General features: G+C 41.5%; 4 protein-coding genes and 1 pseudogene across 7 annotated transcripts; 1 reads left to right on the top strand and 4 right to left on the bottom strand.

Moving 5' to 3' along the window:
* Positions 1-27: 27 nt before the first annotated feature.
* On the bottom strand, positions 28-5,121 carry fosaa (Fos proto-oncogene, AP-1 transcription factor subunit a). Of its 2 annotated transcripts, XM_085258128.1 has the most exons (5): positions 5,047-5,121; positions 2,792-2,892; positions 1,909-2,136; positions 1,473-1,580; positions 28-1,352 (listed from the first exon to the last, which is right to left on the bottom strand). In XM_085258128.1, exons 1-5 carry the CDS (start codon positions 5,060-5,062, stop codon positions 684-686), a joined length of 1,122 nt encoding a protein of 373 aa, XP_085114254.1. In that variant the 5' UTR covers positions 5,063-5,121; the 3' UTR covers positions 28-683. The 2 variants fall into 2 exon arrangements, with proteins under 2 accessions (XP_085114254.1, XP_085114253.1); XM_085258127.1 differs by lacking the exon at positions 5,047-5,121 and having other exon boundaries at positions 2,792-3,313.
* On the bottom strand, positions 3,356-10,767 carry mlh3 (mutL homolog 3 (E. coli)). 2 transcript variants are annotated; one of them, XM_085258113.1, is made up of 12 exons: positions 7,777-10,766; positions 7,589-7,690; positions 7,405-7,484; positions 7,168-7,272; positions 6,988-7,072; positions 6,830-6,898; positions 6,606-6,714; positions 5,787-5,946; positions 5,674-5,697; positions 5,479-5,557; positions 5,224-5,375; positions 3,356-5,120 (listed from the first exon to the last, which is right to left on the bottom strand). In XM_085258113.1, exons 1-12 carry the CDS (start codon positions 10,268-10,270, stop codon positions 5,049-5,051), a joined length of 3,531 nt encoding a protein of 1,176 aa, XP_085114239.1. In that variant the 5' UTR covers positions 10,271-10,766; the 3' UTR covers positions 3,356-5,048. The 2 variants fall into 2 exon arrangements, with proteins under 2 accessions (XP_085114239.1, XP_085114240.1); XM_085258114.1 differs by lacking the exon at positions 7,589-7,690 and having other exon boundaries at positions 7,777-10,767.
* Positions 10,136-16,800, top strand: LOC146552594 (uncharacterized; annotated as a pseudogene). The gene is made up of 3 exons (XR_014890049.1): positions 10,136-10,254; positions 13,947-15,197; positions 16,411-16,800. The product of XR_014890049.1 is annotated as an uncharacterized LOC146552594 (transcript).
* Positions 11,592-12,489, bottom strand: acyp1 (acylphosphatase 1, erythrocyte (common) type). The gene is made up of 3 exons (XM_085258137.1): positions 12,354-12,489; positions 12,109-12,196; positions 11,592-11,980 (listed from the first exon to the last, which is right to left on the bottom strand). Exons 2-3 carry the CDS (start codon positions 12,187-12,189, stop codon positions 11,765-11,767), a joined length of 297 nt encoding a protein of 98 aa, XP_085114263.1. The 5' UTR covers positions 12,190-12,196; positions 12,354-12,489; the 3' UTR covers positions 11,592-11,764.
* A 165-nt stretch (positions 16,801-16,965) lies between the features above and the next one.
* Positions 16,966-25,124, bottom strand: nek9 (NIMA related kinase 9). The gene is made up of 23 exons (XM_085258115.1): positions 24,322-25,124; positions 23,804-23,981; positions 23,652-23,707; positions 23,491-23,561; positions 23,296-23,401; positions 22,717-22,848; positions 22,517-22,627; positions 22,332-22,396; positions 22,203-22,253; positions 21,912-22,104; positions 21,686-21,830; positions 20,695-20,895; positions 20,479-20,525; positions 20,215-20,376; positions 19,990-20,098; positions 19,741-19,902; positions 19,451-19,618; positions 19,306-19,365; positions 19,025-19,215; positions 18,773-18,931; positions 18,573-18,677; positions 18,427-18,480; positions 16,966-18,327 (listed from the first exon to the last, which is right to left on the bottom strand). The coding sequence occupies exons 1-23, from the start codon at positions 24,505-24,507 to the stop codon at positions 18,148-18,150; spliced, it is 2,892 nt and encodes a 963-aa protein (XP_085114241.1). The 5' UTR covers positions 24,508-25,124; the 3' UTR covers positions 16,966-18,147.
* Positions 25,125-26,368: the final 1,244 nt, after the last annotated feature.

Here is a 26,368-nt window from a genome sequence, read left to right as displayed (position 1 = left end):
AGTCCACAAAGTGATCAGCACCGAGCACCACTGTGAACGCAGATTTATTGTAGTTATTCAGCAGCATAGTTAAGCAATATATGCCCATTTTACTTGTTTGTTTGTTTTTAAATTTAAACAAATAAGTCAAAGTCTGAAAGGTAAAAAAATAAATCATAAGTTACATCTTGATAAGATATATATATCTATATATATATATAATAGTATATAGCACTGAATGTTTTCATGGAAAACTTTCAACATTTTAACAATGAGGTCAAACCACACTTGATGAGGTACGCAGGTACTTAGATGGATATGTAAAGACATTTACATCAATCAGTACACTACTGACACCAAAAAACACAAAACCATACTGTTACATTAAATTCCACGTTACAGCTTAGATCTAGTAACAGATCAGATATGAGCTTTGAAAATTATTTGGAATTTTTCAGCATGCGTTTAAAATCAAAACTTACTTCAGTCCTTCCGGTTAAATTAAAAGCCATGCTTTTAGCTACATCACTCTGTTGACTATGTATCTGAAGAGAGTTTATATGTTTGCTTAGTCATGTACAAGACTTTTCATGAATGTGTTCCTTGAAGCATTACAGCATACGTTGTTCATATCATTTCAACGTCGGGAACCTGCAAACAGAGAGACCAGAAAGAGATCAAACAGATCAGCGCCTCTTTGCATTTTATAAGGCTAGGAGAGTCGGAGAGTTGAGGATGTCGACAGAATCGCCCTTGCTTCCTCCACCTTTGTGGCTGTCTAGTCCCTCTGTGAGAGAGTCCAGCTCAGGGCACGCAAATGTGAACACAGACAGGTAGCTGCTGCAGGTAGGGGTGGAGGTGACCACGGGAGTGCTGAGAGGCTCCAGGTCGCTGGAAACCGACTTATACAGAGTCTCCCAGTCCGAGACCCCGAGAGAGCTACTCAGATCTATGTCTGGCACGGATCGAGCTGTCTCCATGGGAGTCTTCTCCTCCAGCGTGGGTAAAATATTGTCCAGTAGCCCCTCCTTAAGGTCCAGGGAGGGCTCGAGATCACAGATGTTGATTTCAGCACTTGCACACAGCAAAATATTCGAGTTCCCAGAGATGGCTGTGGACGGATCGCTGGGGTCGTCCATGTCTTGGAGTGATGGAGCTTCTTGCGTGCCATCCTCTGGAAGCCTGTCCTCGTCTGGACTGGGCGGTAGGCCTGGAGACCCTGTGGACTCTTGGAAAATGGATTCAAGCTCTTCTGACACCTGGCACACCGGCTTATGTGTAGCAAGAATAAATTCGAGCCGTTCTTTCTCTTTGATTAGGTTGGCTATTTCGGTCTCCAGGGCAGCCTTTTCCTCCTCCAGCTTGTCTGTCTCCTTTAAACAGATCGACACCAAAAAATCATCCATGTGGAAAATCAAACAAACAAACAAAAAGCAAAACACACCGCAGTAGGTGTAAATGACAGCTGAGCAAATTAATCACTGTTTACTTACAGCTTGCAGTGTATCTGTGAGCTCCCTCCTTCTGTTGCGACACTTTGCTGCAGCCATTTTATTCCTCTCCCTTCTTATCCTCTTCTTCTCCTCCTCCTCAGGAGACAGCTGGGATGTAAGGGAAATAATTCAGTCATTACCACGAAGAATCCAGCCATTTCTTCCCCTAATCCACAACACCTGCTCCCAGTTCGCCCTCTGAAGAGTGGCAAAAGCATGTTTCACTGCAATGCGTCTAAAAATAGACTATTGTTGCAGACTTGCTGTGACCTGAATATAAATTGACTGCCTAAGGAAGGCACACAGCCCGCACACGGCACCAGAGGAGCATGCACAATAGCTCGGCTGCACACAAGGAATTCAGATTGGCATATGCAAATTGACACTATTGACTGTTCTGTCCAATAGCAGGTAGACTTCATCGGAGCTAACCTACCTGCTCTGTTTTCCCCTTTCTGGCAGCATTTTTTCCCTTACTCCCGCCCGCTTTGGGTGTTGCCTGGTGAGAGCTTCGCGGTTCATTGGCTTGCTTGCTACCCAGAGACGGGGAGACAGATGTAATAATCGTAGGCTGGACCATCCACTGGAAATCTGGGGTAGAGGAAATTGCTGTAACCGTTGGAACAAATGGAGTGTCTTCAGTGCTCATGTCTTGGCAGACCTCCTGAAAAAGCAGAGATAGTACTGACAATGAGGACTACAGTTACATTTATTCATTTATACCAGAGGTTTCACGTGGCTCTGATTGTGATGCTGAAAATCAATAAAAGCCTCTTAATCATTTGTTTATAGTCTAAAACAGAGGACACCCTGCATGTGGTGTCTCTTCTTGAAATATACCCGACCAGAAATAGCCTTCTCCCAGATCAATATTTGACTTTATCATTGTTTCTGACGTCAACACTGACGCAGAGATGCTGTGGAGTCTCCTGAATGGATTTATTTTTCTCAATGAACCGCTGCATCGACACGCTTGCATTTTGGTCCCAGGACGTCGGAATCATAACAACCGACCTACAGGGCTATTTTGTCACATTTCCACATGCACAGATTTCCGATGTCTCACGTCTTATAGGCATATATGTATATATAAATATGATGCTTTAAAATTAACCGCATCCAGTTAATTTAAATCTTATCAATCAGTTCCCCCTCCCCCCCCACCACAGAGATGAAAGCATTTGAGCATCCAGTCTGTGGCTCACTTTAAAAAAAGAAGAGAGAGAGAGAGAGAGAGAGAATGGTGATCTTTAATCTGTTTTAAACGGGGTGCCTCCTGGGTAGCGTGTTAAATAAATGATCAACAAAGCCATTCATACCTTTGCATTGCTCTCTGTGGAGGACGCTGGAGAGCTCGCCTCCTCTGGCGTCTTCTGGCAGAGTGTCCCGACAGGAGACTCTGCCCGGCAGGTGGGGGAGACTGAATCCATGTCAGGCGTCAGGTTGTTTTGATACATCACGAGGAGAAAAAAAAAGAAAAGAAAAAAAAAGAAAGAAAAGCAAAATCACACACACGCACACACACGAGTCCTGATTAATGACAAATATGACTGTGGCCTTCCGCTGGGGAAGAGCAGCTCGGGTCTTTTCTCCAGGTATAGTCTACCTGGTAACTGGACGACTAGAATGCAAGCCCCTCCTTTTATGCTCTGCTAGAATTTTATGAATGAACCAAGACTGTACCATCCGCGGAGGGGGGTCAGACTGACAGCCACATAGGCATATTTTGGAGTAAAAGGCCATCCTGTTGACATTTATCCACCATTATATGCACTCCATGAGCGATATCTGACACTTTATCCCTTTTGGTTTGTTTTTATTTACGCCAGTTAGGCACCGCAAGATGACCAGACCCCCCCTCCCCTCCCTCTCTCTCTCCCATTCACAAAAATGGCTATCGGCCTCTTATTAATGCAATATGGGATGAAAAACGCGAGTCTATTTATAAATATGCCTATGTAACCATTTCCTGGGCGATAAAAACTTAACGCCGTGCTGTATCAATTTAGTCAAAGGTTAAATAGAGCCGTGGTGGAAACGGCTCCTCTTCAATAAAACCTCATTTGATTCCAAGGTCAAGTGGACATGTTTTGCTCGACCATTTTAAAATACACACTGCAGCTCGCATTTATATTTAGCTCCATAATTTATCCGAATCCAAAAACCCATCTCATCTCCATTCGCCATTTCACATTGATAAAATGCGGACTATGCTGGGAGGTTTTAGCTGTGTGACAGGCATCTGTTGTCGAGCTCAGGCTTTTTTTCCCCCCGATGATAAGAATCAGGGATTGTTCACAGACATAATGAAATGATGCTGAATTGTTTACTTGGGAGGGACATGTGGGGGCGGGCAAGTCACGTGGCATGACCCGGAACTGTGGGGGAAGAAGGGGTCTGCAACACAGCTGCTCAATACTCCAATCACAACAAAGGAGCAGCGCTGCGTCGATGCTGTGCGCCTACTGTACCCGACAGCGCTCTCGCTTCAAGTCTCTCTGCCGCCCAACTCTAGAACATGTCTGCAAGAATGTGCTGCTGCAAGGCGCGGAGGCCTGCAAAGACACCCAAAAGCTGCTATACATTTTAAGACAATTAAACATAGCTCTCCAATTATTATTAATTCACTTTGTACCCCTTTGCTCCAACTGGGAATTATTTAAATGGCACAGCCTACCAGAGTACGGTTACTGATTATGATCATCCCTTTATGACCACAGTGCACCATCTCCTGGTGGCTGATTCAAGCACGTTAATGCACCATGTCACAAAGCTTAAATCATATCAAACTGGTTTCTTGAACATGACACTCGTGTCCCCATACTCAAATGACCTGTGTAATGCTATCATATCACTATGGTCAACAATCTTGAATGTTTCCAGCACCTTGTTGAGTCTGCCAAAAAGAATTAATTATAAGAATTTCTTATAGTAATATCTATTATTTTAAATAAATCATATCTCAATGAGCTATCAGCAATTTTTTTGTGAAGTAACATAATAGGCAAAAAATGTTTGTGGGAACTGAAAACTCCCAGAATAAAGTTGTTAAACTGAACATGATGCGCATGTGGAAGCAAAGATGTGAAGGATTTTCATAGCACTGACATTTATAACATTATGAGCGCCACACGATAAAATCCAAACTACTACAGCTAACAAAACTTACTGTTACTCAAATCATGTTACATACGTTATACTTACAGTCCTTTTTATATGTGGCCAGAGAGGTTTGGATAGCTTCCCCCCCTCAACATATAAAGTAATTAATTGAAAACAGCATTTTATATTTAGTTGGATTATCTTTGTCTAATATTAAAATTAGTTTGATGATCTGAAACATTAAGTGTGATAAATATGCAAAAAACTAAGTAGTGTGTAAGAGGGCAAACAGGCTTTCACAGTGCTGTATATATCTTACTATGACTTTCTGTTGCTTTAGATTACAAGAAAAAAGCTTGAGCCATAGAATTTGGGCAAAGAAACAGGAATATCTGAACCATTTAATAAGTTATGAATCTTTTTTTTTTTCTTCTTAGAAACAAAACAACACATTTAAAAACAAAATACACACCCTTAAGCATTCCCATATAGCTTCCATGCTTTATACATTCTTCTCAACTTTCGGAGATTGGGTTTCTGGACTTCCTGCAAGGACAACAATACTTAGTCATCATCACAATATTGCACTGGACATTTCCTTGAATCTGACTTTTAGTCCAGAGTTCAAATGTGCAATGTGTTCTGGTACCGTGTGGTCTTTGTCCAAATGAAGGACGTCTACGAGGGGAACAATAGATGGACGGCCATGAGCACACTGGAAGGGCAGCTGGCAGGCAGACAAGGATGCCACCAAGCTGTGGCATTCATCTCTACTTAGGGTGTCGTTGAATTTGATGGCACCTGTTCAATGCAAGCATGTATAAAAATAACAAGCATAAAGATTTCAGGCTCAGAATCACAGAAAAAATATATTCAAGGCCTGAGAGAAGCTGATTGTCTTTACCGTGGCATGCCAGTGAGGCGAGCACTTTCAGAACAGTGAGAGGCAAAGTTCCTCTCACTCTACCTGTTGAGCGGAGTAGCTGGGGAATGAAAAAAGACCAAACCAAACCAAATATATTACTCCAAAGCAAATAGTACATACCATTGTGCATCACAGAACTTTAGTACATAGGAAAACAGAAAAAAACTAGCTTACCTCAATCTGCTCTTGAAGATACTCCTGTCAGATAAAATTAAGCGGTACATATCAGAGAACAGCTTTGTAAAAGCCTCACTTAGCAAAAACAGTGAAACAGTAAACAGTTTTACCTCAGCAATTGGCTTTATAACAGATGGTCTTCCTCGCCTCAGCTCATTACTCTCTTTTTCCATAAAACACAATGGCACTTTCCCAACAAACACTTTTAGATCTGCTGCCCGTGAAAAATGAACTTCCAGGCCCAAACTCCTTAGATGTGGCTGACAGGACCTGTAGGAAAATACAAGAACAGTCTATGAGTACTAACTAAATAACATCTGAACACAAACTCTATGTACTACTGCTAGTCTACAAAGCTTAAGCATGTGGTGCAAAAAATACAATAAAGTAGTATACTTGACCATTTATTAAATTGTATCTCTAGGCACTTTGTTTTTCAGAATGACAATGACTCCAAACATACTGCCAATACAGTAAAAACATGCCTGGATAGAAAAAAAATATATGCTGGAACACTATCATTCATGGACCGGCCTCCCTAGAGGACTACAACATTACTGAAGCAGTGTGGGACCATCTTGACAGAGAACAGAACAAAAGGCAGCCAACATCCAAAGAACGTCCTTCAATAAGTCTGGAAAATCCTTCCTGAAGACTACTTAAAGAAAGAAAAGCTTGCTTAAAAGACTTCAGGCCATTCTTAAGGATAAAAGTGGTCACCAAATATTATCACAACTTTACAAACTCTGTTTTTGCCTCATATACTCCATTTCCATGAACATTTTCAATAAACAACTGCACCCATTTCCCATTTTCCTAACAAAATATGAAGAAATGAGGGGTGTTGGAAGATATTTACTATATGTATTCTGTCTTTGCAGGCTTTCCCTCTTTGCTTGTTGCCCAATACACCCAATAGATTTCCATACCTAAGCAGCCTTATCTCCTCTTCTGTTAGACTGATCCCAAGAGGTGGCAAAATGGTTGAAGTACACAGGCATCTCTCTCCTGGGACATCTGGGTCATCTGCATATGAATCTGTGACAGCACAAACAGCTATGACTGCAGAATTACAATAAGCACCTATTAACAGCATTATCAGTGTTTCAATAACAAAACTAAACTACTGTTCACTTCTTCTTCTTTTTTTTACCTGCAATTAAATTTTCAAGTCGCACTCTTTCATGTGCAGCATGTTGATCTACCAGCACCAACAGGTTTCCTGTTTTGTAATTGAAAATGTACAAATAAATAAATAAACATGTCTCAAGAAAACAATAAATGACAAAGATTTAATGTTTCTAACTTCACCTTTAGTTTCAGTGTGTTCCACCGGCTCGTCATCCTTAGTACTAATAAGGCACGCAAGAAACTTTTTATCCACCTGATGAATAACCTATAGGAGAATTGCATCACAGCTTTATGACAGCGTTTTACTGAAATTTGTAAAACTGCTAATAAAAAGTGGTAACAGCTGAGAGATTAATTTGCCTTCATGGAGTGAATCATGGACTTAGAGAAGCGGTATGGAAAAAGGACGTTGTGGATCTTTACGGCCAGTCCATCAGCTTGTCCACTGGAAATATCCACACCGACCTGTGGAGGGATGATGTAGTATCAAAAACAAAACCACTGAAGTGAAATCTGACTTTGTGTTTTGCTATGAGCCAATCAGTTTGAGTCATTACTAAATCGAGTTAATACAAAGTAAAAATGTGTTTTCATTACCATTGGAGGGCGGACAAACACGGGATTATTCCATTTTGAGTACAATGAAAAAAGCGAGTTTGAGCTTTCACCAACATCACCTGTAAAGACGAGATAATAAAAGGCTGCAAATTATCAACTGCATTTTGTACATTATCTGAGGTCATGACCTTACAGCCTACACGCTTATAAATCTGTGAGGTACCTCTACAATCAGGCCCTGATCTAATCACCCTTTCTGGTCTGGATTTAGGCAGGAATGGCAACACTAGATCCACCTGAAATGGGTAACACCTGTATTCCATCCCTACATGGACATGACGGCATGCATTAAAACAGTAAACAAATTATCTGTATTAATGTGCATATGTGCAATTTTGTGTGCTAACTTACCCATTTCAGAAATGACACTAACTGCTATATTGGTGACATCAGACGTGCAGCGCACTTGAGTTTCCTCCATAGCTGGGTCCTCATATTTGCTGAGCCCGGTCACTCTGTTCACATAAACCGTCTTTCCGACAGATGCGTCGTACTGCTGGAGCCAGTCACTCGATGTGATAGCCTCTTCATTCATAGCAAGTTCAGGGTTTAAAATGCAACCTGAGGCTGGCCTCATATTGAACTCAGGGTCACAGGGAATCTCATTGCTATCTTGGTTACTGTCAATTCCAGTACTGACACAGATAGTATCCTTTGAGATGCTTCTGGAAAAATCCAATGATACCTCTGAATCATCTGTCCCATGTTGTTTCAAATGACGGAGTTTAGCTGCCAAAGATTTTTTACCTTGGTTCTGTGCTGATTCTGGTTTTATCTTAGTGAAAATAGAGAGAGTTGGCGGGCTTTGGAGGCTGTTCTTTGCCTCATCTTTGTCCTGCATCTCATCTTCTTGTTGAACTTCCTGGAAAATTGATGTATTCAAAACAACGCGGTCTGTCTGAGGAGTGTCGTTCTTCAAATGAGCCTTGGGTAACTGTGATTCGAGTTCACCAGATTTAACACACGTTCGTCGAAACTTGTCAAGAGATCCAGACAATTTATGGCATGAAATTATCTTGGAAATCTTTGAGGGGACAACAGAGGAAGAGTCTCTGTATTGTTTCTGAGAAGATCTGCTTGTGTCTAGTGAGATTTTGCGTTTCGCAACAGAAGCTTTTTCTTCAGATTTTACTGTTAAACTTTCCTCCTGAAATACTGGCCTATTGTTTTGCAAAAGGTCCCAACTCTGCAGACGCTCTTGAATATATTGATCAGACAATCTGATCTTTCTCTTACTTACTAAAGTCTGTGCATGGCAGCTTGTATCCTGACAGTCAGGTACTATTCTCTCAGTGTAGTTTAAAGCAGGCTGGGCTTGTTGAATGAAGCTGTCATCTCCTTCTTTTAAAAGTAGCTCTCTTGAAATATGCAAAATATTAGAACCTTCCCCAGCTTCACTATATGCGGGCTCCACTTCTTTATTAATTTTATAAGATAAAGGTTCCACTGTAGCCAGATCAGACATCAGCTCATCGCTACATGCATTGTTTAAACATTTTTCACTGTGTACATTTTGCAACTCATTTGTACTTATCTTTTGCTGGCCTGGTTGTTCACTTTTATCCGATCTAGCCTCCAGGCAAACACCATCTTTAGAAACACTGTCACCTGTGTGATTACGATGAACAGATTCAGATGCCAGTCTCGTGCCAACGCTACAGTCCATTGTAGAAATAGTGGTAGCTGTTTGGCCACCTTTGTCACCGTTCTCTTCTGGTTCTGTTTTGCCAGTTCCAAACACTCTTGGAGATGCATAGTCCAAGTCGTCTTGAGTAATGACAGCCACCAAGTTATCCCTCCTCAGGAAAGCTTTCACTGCTTCTTCAACACAGAGCAAAATGCCATCCCAGTCTTTGAACTCTATTAGAGTTTTGGCAGGCTCGAGGGAAATGTCATACTCCGAGTAAGAGCATTTAATATTGATGATATACACTCCATACAGATCTTGGCTTCGCTTGTGCTTTGGACTTCTGATGACAGACTGCCCATCCGGACTGTCATTCTTCTGGTTCGAACTGGTCAGTCGGCGCAGGAGAACATTCAGCAGCTTGTGAATACGTGTTTTCAACAGCAGTCTTTCATTCACATACAGGAACTGTAAGCTGTTGTTGTAGTGGCCCTCTCTGCCAATGTAACCCATCACTTCAAACTGTTTGTATGTGTGGCTGATTTCTCCCAGCTTCTCTGCTCGCCCGAGATTATGTATCTGAACAAACCTGTGATAAGCGTTTCTTGCTTTTGGGAGCTGCACCATCATGGCTCCTGTGCAGTCATTCTTCAGGGTGAAGGAAACAGAGGGGTGCATCAGGGAAATAGCTTCCACTCTGTGCCTGATCCTCTCACCCTCCAGGACGGCATCAACCCTCTTCCTTCGGACAGGCATGTTGTGGAAGAAGTTACAAATGATGACAGTTGTGCCCGCTGAGGGTCGAGCAGCCTCTGCTTCAAAGACCTCCAAGCCCTTCCCCTCCTTGAATATTTTAACGTGTGTTTTTACAGATGATCTGGTCCGGGAGGAGATTTCAACAAGTGTGGCTAAAGAAACTAAACTCGCCAAGGCTTCCCCTCTGAAACCATACCACCTGAGGTTGTCCAGGTCCGCCACAGAAGTGCATTTACTTGTGTGGTATCTATTCCCAACACAGGCCATGTCCTCGGCGCTCATCCCAGCACCGTTATCGATCACCTGAATTTTAAATGCCTCCATGTCCATTCGGACTCCCACACAGGTCGCCCCGGCATCGATGCTGTTTAAAATCAGCTCCTCCACACACTGCTGAAGCGAGGGGATAGCGACACCGGAGCGAAGCTTCCCCTGAACCTCTTTGGGTAAACACTTAATCATAATGGGAATTAAATTCAGTTCTCTTTGTATCTGTGGTCTATCACCTGTACCGGCGACCGCAAAGTAAGAAGTTAGTTAACCGTTGCTAAGTAGTTAATGCTAGCTAATTCCAAAGGGGACTTTTTGACATTTTGAAGTAAAACCTCTTTCATATTTCATTAAATATGATAAAATATTTAGCATAATAAAACCATGCCCTCAAATACCTCAGCTGTTGTGTACAGTCAACGTGAAACAAAAACACAGGCCAAAACCGCTTAAAACTGGCTAATATTATAATACTGCCACCTTCTGGTGTGGTTGAATTTACTGCTGCGTTCGCGTCGACTCGGAAACTTCTATGCGTATGACTTAATGACTTCAGCTATATACAATGCTAATATTAATGTCTACAGTTTGTCATAGTCACCCCTTTCGATTGCTTACACTTGCGTCTTTGTAGCTGGGAATTCGGAGCTTTACTGGAAAATTTCGATCACCGCGTTGACTTGAATGTGCCATGTTTACCAGACATCTTCTTTCGTAAGTTAGCCTGCTTTTACTGCATACCGCCACCTCCTGTACGGAGTGTGCTGTTCAATGTGCTTATACACCCAGTCAGTTTTCCTTTCTGCAGTTAAGAAGTCAACAAAACAATTTCAGTCACATCTCCCTCAGTTAGCTTGCCCACTGTATACCTCGATATGGATAAAACTCAAGCAAACTCAAGAGTGGCCAGGCCTGCAACATCATCCTAACATGTCTCGATACATCAAGTTACAGTGGAAAAACACATTTTATTAATAACTTTAAATGCCCCGTTTGTGTACAAGTGTGCCAGTAAGTCTGCACAGACACATCAGATACACCTGTGTTTTTCATACCAACATGAAGTCAAATTATTTGCTGACCTACCCACTTTATTGGCATGTGTGGCGTTTACCTGTTATCTTAAACCAGAAGACCCAACAATATCAGGGTGTTTGTCCTTGGAATAACTGAGCTTGTATCAGTACCTTGATAATTTAGCAAAATAGTTTGTTACCTTATGCGTAAATAGTCTTTAAGAGCTTTTGATGAACCCTGAAAAGGTGTTATTATTACAGCTTTCTTTTGAAAACAGGCAAGCACACACATGTGCCTGTTTGCATGACCATGAGAACAAATATAATTTTGTTAAAGGCTTCTAAAAAATAAAAAAAATTTGAACAATGTAGCCACCTCCGCTAACCACTTTAAATGCAGAGTATAGGTCCTTCACAACCAGGCATGTTAAAGCTGACTGAGTTGAATATTCCTTCACTGCTGTTATTGCAATAAAATCAGACAATGTGAGTCCCAATGAAGGAAGTTCCCATTTATTAATGTTGTTACATATTCCGTGAACATTTAGGAGATCAAACGAATGCAGTACACCTCTTCCTCCCATTCAGTTTAAATGTTAAATTCCAACCAGTAAAAACAAAAAAGACTAAATAAATAAAACATCTGCATAAGTTAATATTAAAGGCACAGTTATTTTACTACGTTGAAAGATGAATGTTCTAGGCTGTCAACTTCTTTCTCATTCTTGAACTCTGCCTTGGTTATTTGTGACTTGGGGCTCCCAGTGGATCTCAGCCATTCTTGCATTTCCTTCACCTTTTTGCGTGGGCCTTGTAGCTGCCCTTGCACTGTTCCTGCTGGTGTGTTTTGGACCCAGCCAACAAGGCCAAGTTTCTTCCCTTCTGCCTGAAAGAAGAAAAAAAAAAAGCAAAAGGGATTATTATTATTATTATTGAGATCGTGGAGGGCAAAAGAGATGTCATAATAGTAAGAAAATGGTAATCATAGGAATACAGGGACAATGTCAAACTCACCTGCGTGTATTTCCGAAAAAATACACCTTGCACTCTGCCAAAAATCTCATAATCCACTGAAATTAGGTCTTCATCGGCCATAACGGATCTTAAAAAAAAAAGAAAAAAAAGGCAGTCCTTTAATGCTTAAAGGTGATTTGTAATCACAGGTGACTGAAGCTATGCCAACATAAATAATACATAGCGCACCTAGCTTAGTATTACTGCTACTTTACTGCGCAAAAACTCGCTATCATTTAATTTACCTGAATTTTATCCAGAAGCCGTGAAACACCGACCCAGTTCCGAATTACAGCAAATTCAAAACATACGAGACGCCACTTCTTCTTCCTCTTCTTCTTTGAGTTCCTAATTGCATTATCGCCACCTACTGGGCTGGAACAGAGGATTACAGGAAGTGGTGTTTGTTTACCGGACCAATCAGAAAACAACCGAGAAGCTTTGTATCTAGGCAACAAATGTAAACGCTGGAAGGACAGGATTTTTAAGGAAAATATACATCGGTATGCTGGTAAGTAGATAGCAGATTATATTTATGAGAGTTTTCTGAAACTGGATTCTATTTTTTATCTAATAAATGTTATTGCAGACAAAGACATGAACATATCGGTATTTTTTGAATTATTAGTCGAGCGCACATTTATGGTCTTTGTTGTTAAAAAGTTAACAAAACCTATCTTGTGCCGTTAAAAACACTTTAATAAAAATAAATAAATAAACATGCTTGTCTCTTTCTGAAGCATTTGACCATCTCACCATGCGCCAAATTAAGCCTAAATATCTGTTGATAAACTGAACTGTAACACAGATATTTTTAAAGCAGTGCGTTAATTACCTTTGTACTTGAGTTTTTCCCCCCCTGCATTTATAGCCTGTTTTACAAGCATGGATTAAACCTAGTCCTAGACTAAAAGAAACATTTAATAAAGGTGATGGCAGAAACATTTCTTTAGAGCTGCTGAAATTTTGGGAGAGGCTGGCCGTCATCCCATTCTTCACTCGTTTAAGATTTCATTTGGTGAAAGGTCCAAGCTGCAGGCAGACCAGTTTGGCAGCTCGTGGATGCAGTACTGCTGTACTAGATGCAGTATGTGGTTTAGCATCATCTTTTGGAAATATGCAAGGCCTTCCTTCCAAAAGAACCACATGGAGAAGCATACATTGCTATAAAGCCTGTATGTACCTTTCAGGGTTGAGCATGGAGCCTTTTCAAATGTGCAAGCTGCCAATTGCATAGGCATAAATGTACCCCCACGCCCTCAGAGCTGAAAGCTTTTAAAATTTGGAATTGATAACAAGCGTAATGGTCCCTCTATTTTTTCCCCAGATTTCCCCCAAATTCTCTGCATCTTTTGATGATAATATGTACTGTATATGATATGATATTGAAAGGTTTCAAATGCAGACACAGTTTCTTTCCAGATTGGTGAACCTCTGCCCACCGCTACTTCTGAGAAAGCCTGCCTCTCTAAAATCTTTTTATACCCAGTGGTGTTACTGAGCTTTTGCAGATAAATCTAATGAACTAAAAAATGTTTTTCAAGAATTTCTTTTTTACTTACTTTTCCGACTTTTTGTTGCCTCATCCCAACTTTTTCAGAAATGCGAAAATATTTTTTTATGAAACAGTAAAACTGCTATTTGATAACATTATCTCAGTTCAAACATGTCATATGCTTTCTATGATCTGTTGTGACTAAAATGTGGGTTTATGAGATTTTCAGATAATTACTACATCCTGTTTTTAAATAAGCTTTTATACATCAACTTTTTTGGAATTGGGGCAGTGATATTGTACAAGCCTTACCCTTTCCCTTTTCTGCTTGCTTTTTGCACAGAAATTATACAATAAAAGGACCCCATATAGTGGATTCAGGTATCTTTGAATCTGTGGAACAACAGCTTATGATCTGTAACAACAGATGAAGTCATGAACACACATAGAAGAAGAGACACTCCTCAGGGGCACCACAACTTTGCAGGGGAAAGATGTGGCGTGCCTAATAGGAAAGCAGATGCAGTAAATCATCCATTTCCAAACAAGCCTGTGAGCCATAGAAGACCTAGCAGGCCTCAGGTTTCACTCGATTTGGATGATTTTGAAAACATCACAGTTTCTACTCAACCAGTAGCCCCTTTGTTACCCCAGGAGCATCATTCACATGACATCACAGAGACCACCGTAGCCTCACTGTCAGACAGACTGCCCAGTGAAGAGCTGCAGATGACCAAAGCAATCCATGCAAAACAGCTCATGCTGCAGGAAAAGCTCTTGAAAGTTGAATTAAAAATAAGACAAAAGCTCCAGAGGGCCAGCGCTGACTATGCTGGAGGTAATGAGAAAACGAGTAGGGAGGAGGGACACAACAGAGGACGAGCTCAGGTGCGAGAAGCTCAAACTAATACCAGAATGTCTGAGCTCCAGTTTAGAGAGCTAGCACGAGGCACAGATAAAGTGATGGAGGACAGAAGGTATGATGATTTTAAGCAAGTTAGGCTCAAACAAGATCAGAGGACTGAGGACAGAATGAGGACTACAAAGGAAGAACAGCAGGACGATTCAGAAACTATTCAGCCTAACAGGAAAGGAAATAAAGGCACTTATAAGGTCATATCCAGCAAACAAGAAGTGAGTGGAGAACTGAACAAATCAAGATGGCACAATGTGAAAGAGCATACCAGAGGAAAACGAGGAGATGGGACAGATTGTGGTACTGGTGGAGAAATAGAAAAAATAAAGTACAGTGATGTGCCTCAGGTGAATCTGCAGAAAACTCCTTATACAGGAAACCACAGAGGGGCAGGAGGAAATCAGCTCTGGGATTCGACTCTTCCATCTAGACCTTCACAATGGAGTGGACCACAACAGGGAGAGCTCGTGCTCATGGAGAGCACAGAAGTCAGCCTCCAGCTTTTTCCTTGCAAAGTCTGCAACAGAAAGTTTGCGAGTGAAAGATTAGAGAAGCACGTCCGAATATGTGAGAAGGTGAATTTTTCATGCCGGCAAGTCTTCAACTCGTACGCTAACAGGACCAAAGGATCCCAGATAGAGCAGTTCCTGAAAACACACTAGAAACAACAGTCCAGAGGTAAGACACTAACATGATCGCTCACCGAACACTTTGTCAGCTACACTGCTCAGCTGCTCATTAATGCAAATATATGATCAGCCAGTCATGATGGCAGCAGCTCATGGGCAGGAAAACCTGTAGATGTTCAAACTGAGCATCAGATTTGGGAACGTGGGTGGTTTGAGTATTTTAGAAACTGCTGGTCTGCTGGGATATGCAATCTTTAAGGTTTACAGAGAATAGTGATAAAACCTGAGCGGCAGTTGTTGATGCTAAAGCTCAAGGAACAAGCCAGACTGCCTCAAGCTGACAGGAAGGTAACAGTGACTCGAAAATCTGCTTGTTACCACCAAGGTATGCAGAAGAGCCTCTGAAAACGATAAGCCTTGAGGCAGATGGGCTAAAGAAAACCACATCCTGTGCCACTCGTGTCTGCTAAGAACAGGAAACTGAGGCTACAAATTGCACAGTCACCGAAATTTGACAATAATTTATCTAAAAAAAAGAAAACATGCAAAATCAGTCAATTTATATTGTTACATTCACTTGGTAGGGTCAGGATTTTGCATCAACAAAAGGAAAAAAAATCTTGGCACACTTTGGGCCTCTTTGTACCAACTATCATTAAAATGCCACAGCCTGTCTGAATATTGTTGCTAACTGTGTCCATCCCTTTATGACTACAGTGTACCCGCATTTTCTGATGGCTATTTGCAGCAGGATAATGCACCATGTTCTGTGTGATGCTATCATGTTAACATGGACCAAATATGCTCCTAGCACCTTGTTAAATCCATGCAATGAAGACTTAAGGCAGTTCTGTTGGCAAAAAAGGGGGGTTCAACATGGTAGTAGTCAGGTATAACTAAGGTATAACGAAGTTTAAGTCGTTTTCTTTTTTCAGCTGCTCCCTTTAGGGGTCACCACAGCAGATTATCTGTCTCCATTTCACCCTATCTCTAGCATCTCTAGCATCCTCTATCACACCAACCCTCTGCATGTCCTCCTTCACTCTATACATGAACATCCTCTGTGGTGTTCTTCTTTTCCCTTCTATTCAACATCCTTTTTTCAGTATATCCAATTTTCTTTCTGCACATGTCCAAACCATCTCAGTCTTTCTTCTCTAACTTTGTCTCCAAACTACTAAACCTAAGCTCTCCCCCTCGATATACTCATGACTTGTTATGAGTACTGGATTTTATTTTGAACTGTATTTGTTTTTGTCCAGGTTTTAAATAAAAAGAACAGATCACAAAACTGCCAGGGAAACCTAAGCAGTCTGCCTCAGGCTCGTCTCCAAGCTGGCACATCGCAGCCAAAACGGATCAAGAAATCCTCCCCTGACAGCGAGCCTGAGATCTGTGAGCGTCAGCACATCAAAAGTCACCTTGTTATGATGATGGTGTCACTTATTAGATCGGCCACTTTGGAGAATTTATTCATCTGCTGCCATTTCAATATTTCCCTCATTATTGTCTAATATAATTCATGTTCTTAAAGCAGAAATGTTGACATCAATAAATAGTAACACAATAAAGTGTGGTAACTGCTGACTGTACACTCAGAATGAAAGATAACAGTTTTATTTATGGCTTGTACACAAAGCATAGACAGAGTGACTGGGCGAGATGCAGTTTTTTTTTGTTTGTTTTTTTTACAACCGTTGCATCCCAGCAGTATTTAGTAAACTATTTAAAGAAAAACAAAAGTAAACCGTATTTTTAAAAACTGAACACACAACAACAACAAAAAACAAAACAATTTAAGGCACAGCAGTCATATATGCACAAATTCAAGATTTAATAGCTTAAGGCACTCTGTAATGTATGATGTTTTTCCCCCAACATTAAAAAAAAATACTCTGGAGTTACACAGTTGATATTTGAAGCATGTGAGCGCACACACACACACACACACGCGCACACAGCTCATAACATGAGAATAAATGGATTCAACAGAGCTACAAAAAAAGAAAAATGAAATATAAACTTTTTTGTTTTCACAAATGACAAAATTGCAAACAAAAAATGAGGAAATTTCAAAAAGCATCAGAGACAAAACAGTTACAAAGAAAGAAAAATGTTATAGCTTCATGTTCAACTACAGAATAAATGTTTGAAAGACCACAATTGTTTTTACGCAAACTGTTCAAGTGTTCAGTGTCACAAAGAAAACAGGAAAACTAACTCGTATTTAAAAAAAAGAAAAAGAAAAAAAGAATCAGTAGTTTTTTTGCTTCACACAAGTGCTCTTAATACAACAATAAAACATGCAATTTAAGCTGTATGTATATGTTTGCATGAATTAATTCGAATAAGTTTGCAATCGCTAAAATGTGCGATAAATACCAAAAGAGGTTTAGAGGCTGAGTTCTGTTTAGCGCTTTCACCTTTTAGGAATATCAGAAGAAATGAAAATGTAAAAAGTGGAACAAAACATGATGTACATGTTATGTTTTTACTTTGGAAGAAGCTGCCAGCATACAGACTGACAACCCTTTGCATATACATACACTTTGGATACATTTGCATAAGCTAGCCTTACCTGGTATTTGATAAATACTAACTTCTGAGGCACTAAAGGACTGAAGCGTCACCAAAACGGAACAAAACCACCACCAAATGTGCAGACTTGCCGTCTGCTGCACGTGGCAGTGTAACACTATGACCAGATTGTCTCTCCCAGGCGTTAAGGTCTGATGCTTCTTGTTGAATCCAGCCAACATTTCCTGTCTGGAGGATCAGGCTGGCTTGCACTGAGCGTGTGCGATGCATCTTTACATTATTACACCTATGCAATAAAATGTAATCGTGAAACTTAGCACTGTGCTAACATCTGTCATGTAACCTCTGAGTGGAAATGAGGATGACGTCTCTGCTGCCCGTCCACCTCACGTTGCTCAACTCAGTATGTGCTAGGAGGGTTTGACATTTCACCCATGGCCAGGACATCTGCGCGTTAAGCCTCACACGCTGGCCCCAGCAGATCGGCCTCCGTGATTTGTGAGCCCGCCTCTTCTTCTTCCTCCATCCATGGGCGTACGAGCGGAGGGATGGTTTCCATTACTGTCGCATACTGCTCCCTGCAGCGCAGAACGATTGATGGCCGCCCAGAGCCTCTCATTCTCCAGCCGCTGCTCACTGATCTACAGGCAGCAGAGATGTGTGCTTGGTGTTATTTAAACACAACAATCAAAGTGAGCTCAGAGGTCACTGGATTTGAAACATAAACCAAAAACAATCACCTGTTTCTCAAGCATTTGGATTCTCATCTCTTGACGGGCGACTGTCTCTCGCAGCTGCAAAAAACCACAACAAAAGGGTTTACTGTCATCGAAGCACTGCGGTGAATGCCGCATTTACTCACGCTTCGGATTCTTGAGTATGTTACCTGTGTCAGCTCACTACTTGAATTGCAACACCCATAAGACTCTCCTTTTGCCAAGCCATCAGTCTCCTCCAGTCCGTTCACCTTATCACAGCTCATTCGTTTTGTCTGTAAAGCCAACACAGAGAATTTAAAGTGAATATAGCCACTTTATTAAGAGTGCTTAGTGGAAATCGTATATAAACAGCAGCTGATTGCTTTACCGGTAGGTCCTTCATGCTGCCGACTGCTGCTGCAGCTGCTTTAAGCTCTTTCAGTTCTTCATACGGTAAAGTAACACTCTTAGAGAAGGAAGAGAGCTGGCCTGGAGTGAGAGGCTCCGAGTTGTCTGGTATCGGGATGACCTCTGCATCTTCGAGCTCCTGTTGGAAGAGAACATCACAAAATTAAGATAAAAAAATAAATAAATAAAAATCAAGATTTCCTTATTTATTTGTGCTTCCACAGTAACAAACCTTTCTCAGCCACAGAGGGCAGGAGCTGTCCCCGGTCTGATTCGCCATCAACATCATTGGAGTTTCCAGGAAGCAATCCTCTGTATTAACCTCCATTGTACCCCCAAGACCCCTGTCGCGACACTCCGTCTCGGCACCAAGTTCGATGTCCAGATCCATGGACGTGGATGGAGATTCCTCATGGGCCAGCCCTGACACACACACGCACACACACACACACACGAATTAACTTTCAAGAAAACAAAATTAATCAGAACACAAATGTCAACAAATGTATTTACCCCTATCGGTCGACAGTCCACTGCTGTTTGAGCGGATGGTTTTTGAGTTGAGTACTTTTTCTACAAATTAGAAAAAACGGGCATTAATTAGCTGTTTTATGAAATAACTTCTGTTGGTGTCTGTGCAGCGATTTTCTAGACAGACCCATTATGATGATGGTGTGCCAACCACGGCAAGAAAGGTCTGGGACGTGGTGGAGGGAACCAAATATTGGCCTCGGCATGGCGGGGCAAACCTCAGAGCCGAATCCTTTATCAGCAGGCATCCCGAGTCTCCCATTTCCTGCGTTTCCCCAGGCAAAGATCTGATTGTCTGCAAGAAAAAAAATTATGTCATACTGTTCTGAGGAGGAAAAAAAACAAACAAACAAATACTTGATATAAATATCATAATAGTTAGCAATACATGAACCACAGTAGTGCACATGCTCTTACCCTCTGTGGCTGCAATGGTGAATCCATCTCCACAAGACACTTTGGTCACTATCTTCCCTCCAAACGGGCCAACAAGGACCTGGACACATTGGTGTTTCTTAAAGTCCTTCACGCCTAACTGCCCATACTTGTTGCAGCCAAAGGTGATCAGACGACCACGTTCTGCAAAGACAAAAATCATATGAACGAAACCTCTTTGACACAGTTATTTTTTAGAAGAGAAATGATAATAACTATTTTTTGTTGTACCATCAATGGCAGCTGTGTGTGTCTTCCCTGGAGCTATGGTCCGGATCTTGAAGTGAGACAGCTGCTTTACCAAGGTCAGTGTGGTGATGTACGGGATCCCCTGGTAACTCTGGATTGCCAAACATGAGAGAAAGAAAAAGAAAGAAAAAGGCATTTATAAGCACAGCTGCACAAAGCGGTGCGCAAGACTGTTATTATTATAGTACTTTAAATACAGCTAACTACCTCTCCGGGGTGGTTTTTGATTCCAGAGAATCCTTGAGTCAGCCCCAGCTTGTTGAAGTCATTGTTTCCACATGCCAAGACTTTGCCCATCTCGGTCAAAAAGAAAGTCCCATCACTGCTACACGACACTGATGAGATAGTTGCACCTTTAGGAATCTCCACCTGAAAACAAACAAACAAACAAACAGCAGATGTAACATTAAATTCATTTGTATTTAACCAGCTCCTGAGAGGCCTCTGCCAAGACACTGAAGTAAGTCTTACTTGCATAGGAGAATTAAAATCATCCTCACACTCCAGGCCAAGACGTCCTGCCATGTGAAAAAAATAAATAAAAAGAGATTAAAGATGAGATGCAATCTTAAAATGCAGTACATTTAAGTGACACTTTTTCCACCTACTGGCTACAATTATGAAAGTCAAAGAAGGAAATCTGGTAGATGCTTACAAACATCAGCTAAAAACAGCAACTCTATGTACCATACTCTCCTACGCCCCACGAGTAGATGTCGCCATTCTGAGTCAGCACCACCACGTGGTTGTCTCCACAGGAAACCTGGCGCACCGGTCGCTCCTCAAAAAACTCCAGAAGAACTGGCTCCAGAATCTCCACGCCCAGCTCGCCCTCGATTCCAATGCAGCCATAATAGTCCGACCCGAACATGTACATCTGGTCTTCATCTGCAAAAGAGGCAGAGGAATTTTCGATGGCTTTACAGACCCTGTTTTCTTTTTTCAGCTTCATTTGTAGTGCTGTGCTGAACCTTTGCAGAGCCTACATTGTGGTGGGTAACACCACACGCTACATTTATACTCTATGTGCTGATGTGTCTGCATTTAACTGTTTAACAACACTAACTTTTACTGAAATGCATTAAAACAAAAGACTTCACGACATACTCCAGGCACTGTCCTTGTGCTAATTGATATACAGACACTGCAGTCTGCATTACTCAAGTGGCAACCCGGGTGGCAGGCTGAAAAACCAGGCCAACATGGAGGTGCAGTTTCTCAAACAGCCAGATATGGACATTACTCTTCGTTTTATTGCACAAAGGGATAAGAGTGTGATGGTAAAGTGGAAACTGCATGCAGGACAGAAACATCTTTGACTCTTTGCAAGCATCTTCACAGACAGCATGCTGAAGGAGTTTCTGTGTCCTCAAAATTAATCATAATTAAATAATGTACTGCATTACTTTTAAATAAAAGTAACAAGTAACGTGTAACACATTATTTATCTTGTGTAATGACCCCAACACTGCCAGCTGCAGGACAGCTTGTTTGCAGACTTCACAAACCAGTGAGTGACATTAAGGTACCTACATCACTGTGACATGTAGTTTTGGTAAACTGCATATCAGGATACAGCTTCAGTTAGGGTGCAGTGTTATATGGCTATGCTACAGCTACTGCAAACATTTACCACAGCACTATAAATCAGGCCTTAGCAGGAATCCTCTTCACTTACCAGTGACACAGGCAGTGAAGTCAGCCCCACATGCCACCTGTCGGATAGCCTTCCCTATCAGCTTCTCCACCTTCTTTGGTTGCCGATACGAGGCCTGGTCTCCGTGCCCTAGCTGGCCCACCATCTTAGCCCCGCCTTGTACATTCTGAGGGTGGAAAAAGTTCCCTGTAGTGCAGCAAAAACCAGATCAAATATGTCTTCCACAGAACGATGGATTAATACTTACAGCCCAGGTATACAGCTCCTTTTCCACTGACACAACCGCAAAGTGGTTCTCTCCTGCACACACATACTGGGCACTGCTGCCTGCTTTGAACGTGTCTAGTTTCTGAGGAGTGAACTTCCCTCCACCCCAGTAATACACATCCCTCGAGCGTTGAGTAACCACCGCGACAGGACTCTCGCTCACTGTGCTCAGCCTATTGCACAAGCACAACAAATCATTTAAATCATGTTGGAAAGATGTCGAGCCTGCTTCTATGATGGTGAACACACAGCTGAGGAATCATGAACTCACTTTGGTTTCTTCATGGCTGAATTTAGCAGGCAAACTCGCTCTTCAAGCTCCCTGTTAAACAGTGAAGCTGTCAATGAGTGGCAGATTTTTATTATAATGAGGCAATATGAGGATTCGAAGCGTTCTTACTGTCGGCAGGAGGAAATTAATGGCTGGCCGAGAATCTGCTCAGCGGTGGGCCTCTTTGCAGGATCCTGAAAGATCACAAGGGTTAGTGATATCAATCAGCTCTTTACTTAACCACAGTGTTATCCCTGGGGTCAGACGTTTGTTTTTAAACTCGAAACAACACTCTGATTGTTCTTCTCACTTACTTGATCGAGACACTCATGCACAAGTTTCACTATTGCAGATGAATAAATATCCGAGTTCAACTCCATAGTCCAGTTGCCCTGGACAATTTTCACACAGAGATTCAGAGGGTTCTGAAAAGAAAGAAAAACATTATGATAAACTCATTCTCGAGTCAAAAATCCAGAATTTACGCTCGCTACCAGAAAGCCTGAAAACCTACCGTAGCATCAAATGTCCTTGTAAGTGTCAGGAGTTCAAAAAGTACACAACCCATGGCCCAAATGTCGGATTTGAAGTTGTACTTTGCTCCCTGGCACAATTCAGGTGACATGTAATATGGAGTTCCCACACACTGGACATACAAAGGAAGGAAATGGTGCATTAAGATCATTAGTGAAACATGTTATCTCAACTTGATTCATAAACTATACCACCCTGGCATGTATCTGCAAAGCAAACTCTCAGTAAACACTTGCATTTAGTGCAGAGTCTCATTAGTAAACAGCAGCAAGGTGGCTAATGAATGCTAAACATATACACCTACTCGCTTCCATTTACAGTATGTGTGCTATTTTTGCTAAGATAATCTAAACTCAGCTATGCCTCAGCTACAAAGCAACAGAACAAGTTTATCTTTGGAATCTATGTTTAAGTAATCTATGTAAAACAGGCACAAATCTAAGAACCACACTCCCGCTACACCAAGTGTAAATAGAGTGAACGGATGATTAACAACTGTTGAGATTTCCTTAATCGTAGCCTCCAGTTTAGAGATGTCGGGGAGGGGGCCACAACTTACACTCTCCGCCATGGAAAATTCGGAGCCTAGCTTCTTTGCGAGGCCGTAGTCGCCCAGCTTAATAAGGTCAGTCTTTGTCAGGAAAATGTTGAGAGTTTTGATATCTCTGCCATTTACAAAAAGAGAGAAAAAAAAATTGTTTCATCTGCGAAAATCATCTGCCGGATACATTCAGTCAGAGCACGAACATCCTACCTGTGTAAGATCCCAGCCTTGTGAATGTGGGCCACTGCTGAAGTAATCTGGTACAGGTACCATATGACCACCTGAAGAAAACATGTTCAAGATTCACATAGAACAGCAAAGAACATAACAATTTTGTTTAAAATAAACAGCCTGTCATAGTCCATTCATACCTTCTCGCTGAACAGTGTCCCCTTTTGCTGGACGATTTTATCATACAGATTTCCGCCTGCAATGACAGGACAATTTATCACCCGGTCACAGATGAGCAACACCCAAACTAACCTCAATCAGATCATCAGAGGTTAGCAGTGCACTGGCTTACCATTGCAATACTCCAACTCAATGAGCAGAGTGTTTTTATCCATGAAATGGTTGAAGTAGGCTATGATGTTTTTGTGCTCCAGGATGGAGAGGATGCTTATTTCATTCATGACATCTCTGCGCTCCTTATCTGAAAGTGAGTTCAGGTCGACCTCCTTCCATACCACCAGAGAGTTATCCTATAGGGAAACAAACCAAATAAATAAGAGCCTCAATTAGAGAGGTCTCAAGATGTTATTAGAATAGCAGCTAATCTTGCAGATACATATTACAAAGGGACTAACAGGCAATGCATGAGAGAGTCATTCATCTTGTTTTCACCCAAGAATTTCTCAGAGCCACAGTGAGAAATACCAAGGATGTGCACAGAGGAGAACAGTGAGGCATTCAATTTTAATAGAAGACACTTGCAGGTCATAATATATTAGCAAGGCATTTCCTCACATAGCATTAGGTATGAAGAAAACCATGCCAATAAATCACGAGAACAAAATCAGGCTATGCTGATACCCTGCTTACCTCTGTCCTTCTGTACAGAGTCGCTTCACCAAACGCCCCCCTCCCCAGGATCCGGATAGGAATGTAATGCAACTTCTCCTCTTCGCCATTAAAATGGGCTAAAGCTGATCGCTCACTGACCACAGACCCGCTGCTCAAATCCGAGCTTATCGAGTCCAGATGTCTCTCATAGCCCTCCAGTGACATTTCTCTTTAGAAACTTGTTAGCCAATGGCAGTGATGGAAATAACCTGAACAGGCCCGACGACAACTCTTTCTGGAAGACTCCTAGAAAGCCGCACACGCGTCTAACATGCTACAGCTGTCGGCTAATGAAAAAAAAACCCGTCAAATTTCGGGTGAAGTCAGATTTCTCAAAGCTACTTATAGAATATAACGACTGTTATAGACAACGTAGCTAAACGCGTGCAACTACAGTAGTTGCACTAGTGTCAAGCACGACACAACAAAAATGAGAACGTTCAGTCAAATTTTCTGTGAATTTTCAAAATAAACGATCTAACTTCTGTCGTGTCGCTGTGCGTTTTATATTGAAGGTCACGACGCTTATTTCCGGGAACATTACTGGTGTGTTTTGTCAGTTAGCTTGACTTGGCTAATAAGTTAGCAAAACGAGATTACAGCCCGGCCGACAGAGTCAAATACTAAATTGCTGAGTACATGATACTCTGATAAAATAGTTTCGGGAGGTCTTCTTAAGAAATACAGAAGTTACGAGCGTTTAAAATGAGCTGACCTCGCACACACAAACAACAACAACACCGACAACTCGCCCATCCTTTCCTCGCGCTCAGACCCGGAAACTGTCAAGCGCGGTCTGTCTCTTGGTTGAAACATCAACACTTCTCGGCCTTCTCGAGTCTTGCATATGTATTACTATTTTTATTTATTCATTTTGACCCCTGTGCCTACAGTTGTAGCTACTATACACTAACACACGTACCATAAAATATGCATCAGGACAAGCAAGACATGTATACTAGTTTTGTTTTTGTTTTTTATGAAAAATTAAAAAGATTAATTTTTGTTGTCATAGCACAGATACTGTACGGCGAAATTTCAGAGTGCTACATCTGAAGACATGTTAAGACATGTAAAACACAATGAAACAGACAATATAGAAGCAACAACGTAATAAAACAGCTCAGATGGGGAGGCCATAAACAGCAATAAATTGACAAGATACTAAAGTCACATATATATCAAGTTATTGCACTGGGCAATTAAACTGAGTATTGCCGGTGTTAGAAACCTGCATTAATGTCCTTCCAACCAAGAAAAGAAGTGGTTTCCTGAGGTATTTGCTCTGCTTTTGATGCTTCTGCACCCTTTGCACTCTTTTCTTGTCAGCCACTGTATAGGCAGCCTACCACACAGTTATGACATATGTCAACACACTCTCAACTGTAGTGCAGTAAAAGGTCACCAGGAGTCTCTAATATTGATTAAATGTGATACCATAAAAGGTGATTGACTGATTTTAATTATTGCATGTGTTGCTGGACTATCAGATTAATAAATTACTCTGACAGACTAATAATTTTATAGCTTTGTCAACTATCACTGTATTTTAAGGCAGCACATGCATTACAACAATCTGTTAAATCATCCTCTGGTTCTGGGAGTCTATGAGGCTTTTCTTTTTGTTTGAGTCAGCTTCAAGTGGGCATTAGTGGAACTGCACTTTTTAGCTCTTCCACGTTGGCTGTTTTTAAGGCCTGCAGGGGGAGCCAAAATAACATCCATGTGAATTGCAGGTCTCAGTATTTCTCAGCAGAACATTGCAGTGTTATGATATGATCAGCGTCTTCTTTCACTGTAGCTGTCCATTCTGTGGTTTTAATGTTATGTGGCTAATCAGTGTATACGTGAGCAGCATACAAGTCACTGCACAGTCCCAGATGCACTGTGCAATACAACAGAGAAAAAAGTGATTCTTCCTTGCCCCATAAGGGGTCACTTAGAGACTGTAATAGCAAAGTATGGGAGTCAGCATGAGTCAGTATGGCAAGAGAAAAGTACATTAAATTAGCCTGTCATTGGGAGG

This window comes from Mchenga conophoros, linkage group LG19 (assembly GCF_057382185.1).
Source record: "Mchenga conophoros isolate Kocher_MC1m ecotype Shallow Benthic linkage group LG19, M_conophoros_male_GT1.1, whole genome shotgun sequence".
NCBI classification, from domain to species: Eukaryota; Metazoa; Chordata; class Actinopteri; order Cichliformes; family Cichlidae; genus Mchenga; species Mchenga conophoros.
The sequence above is the reverse complement of the archived record's forward strand: the minus strand, read 5'-3'. Positions and strand labels throughout refer to the sequence as shown.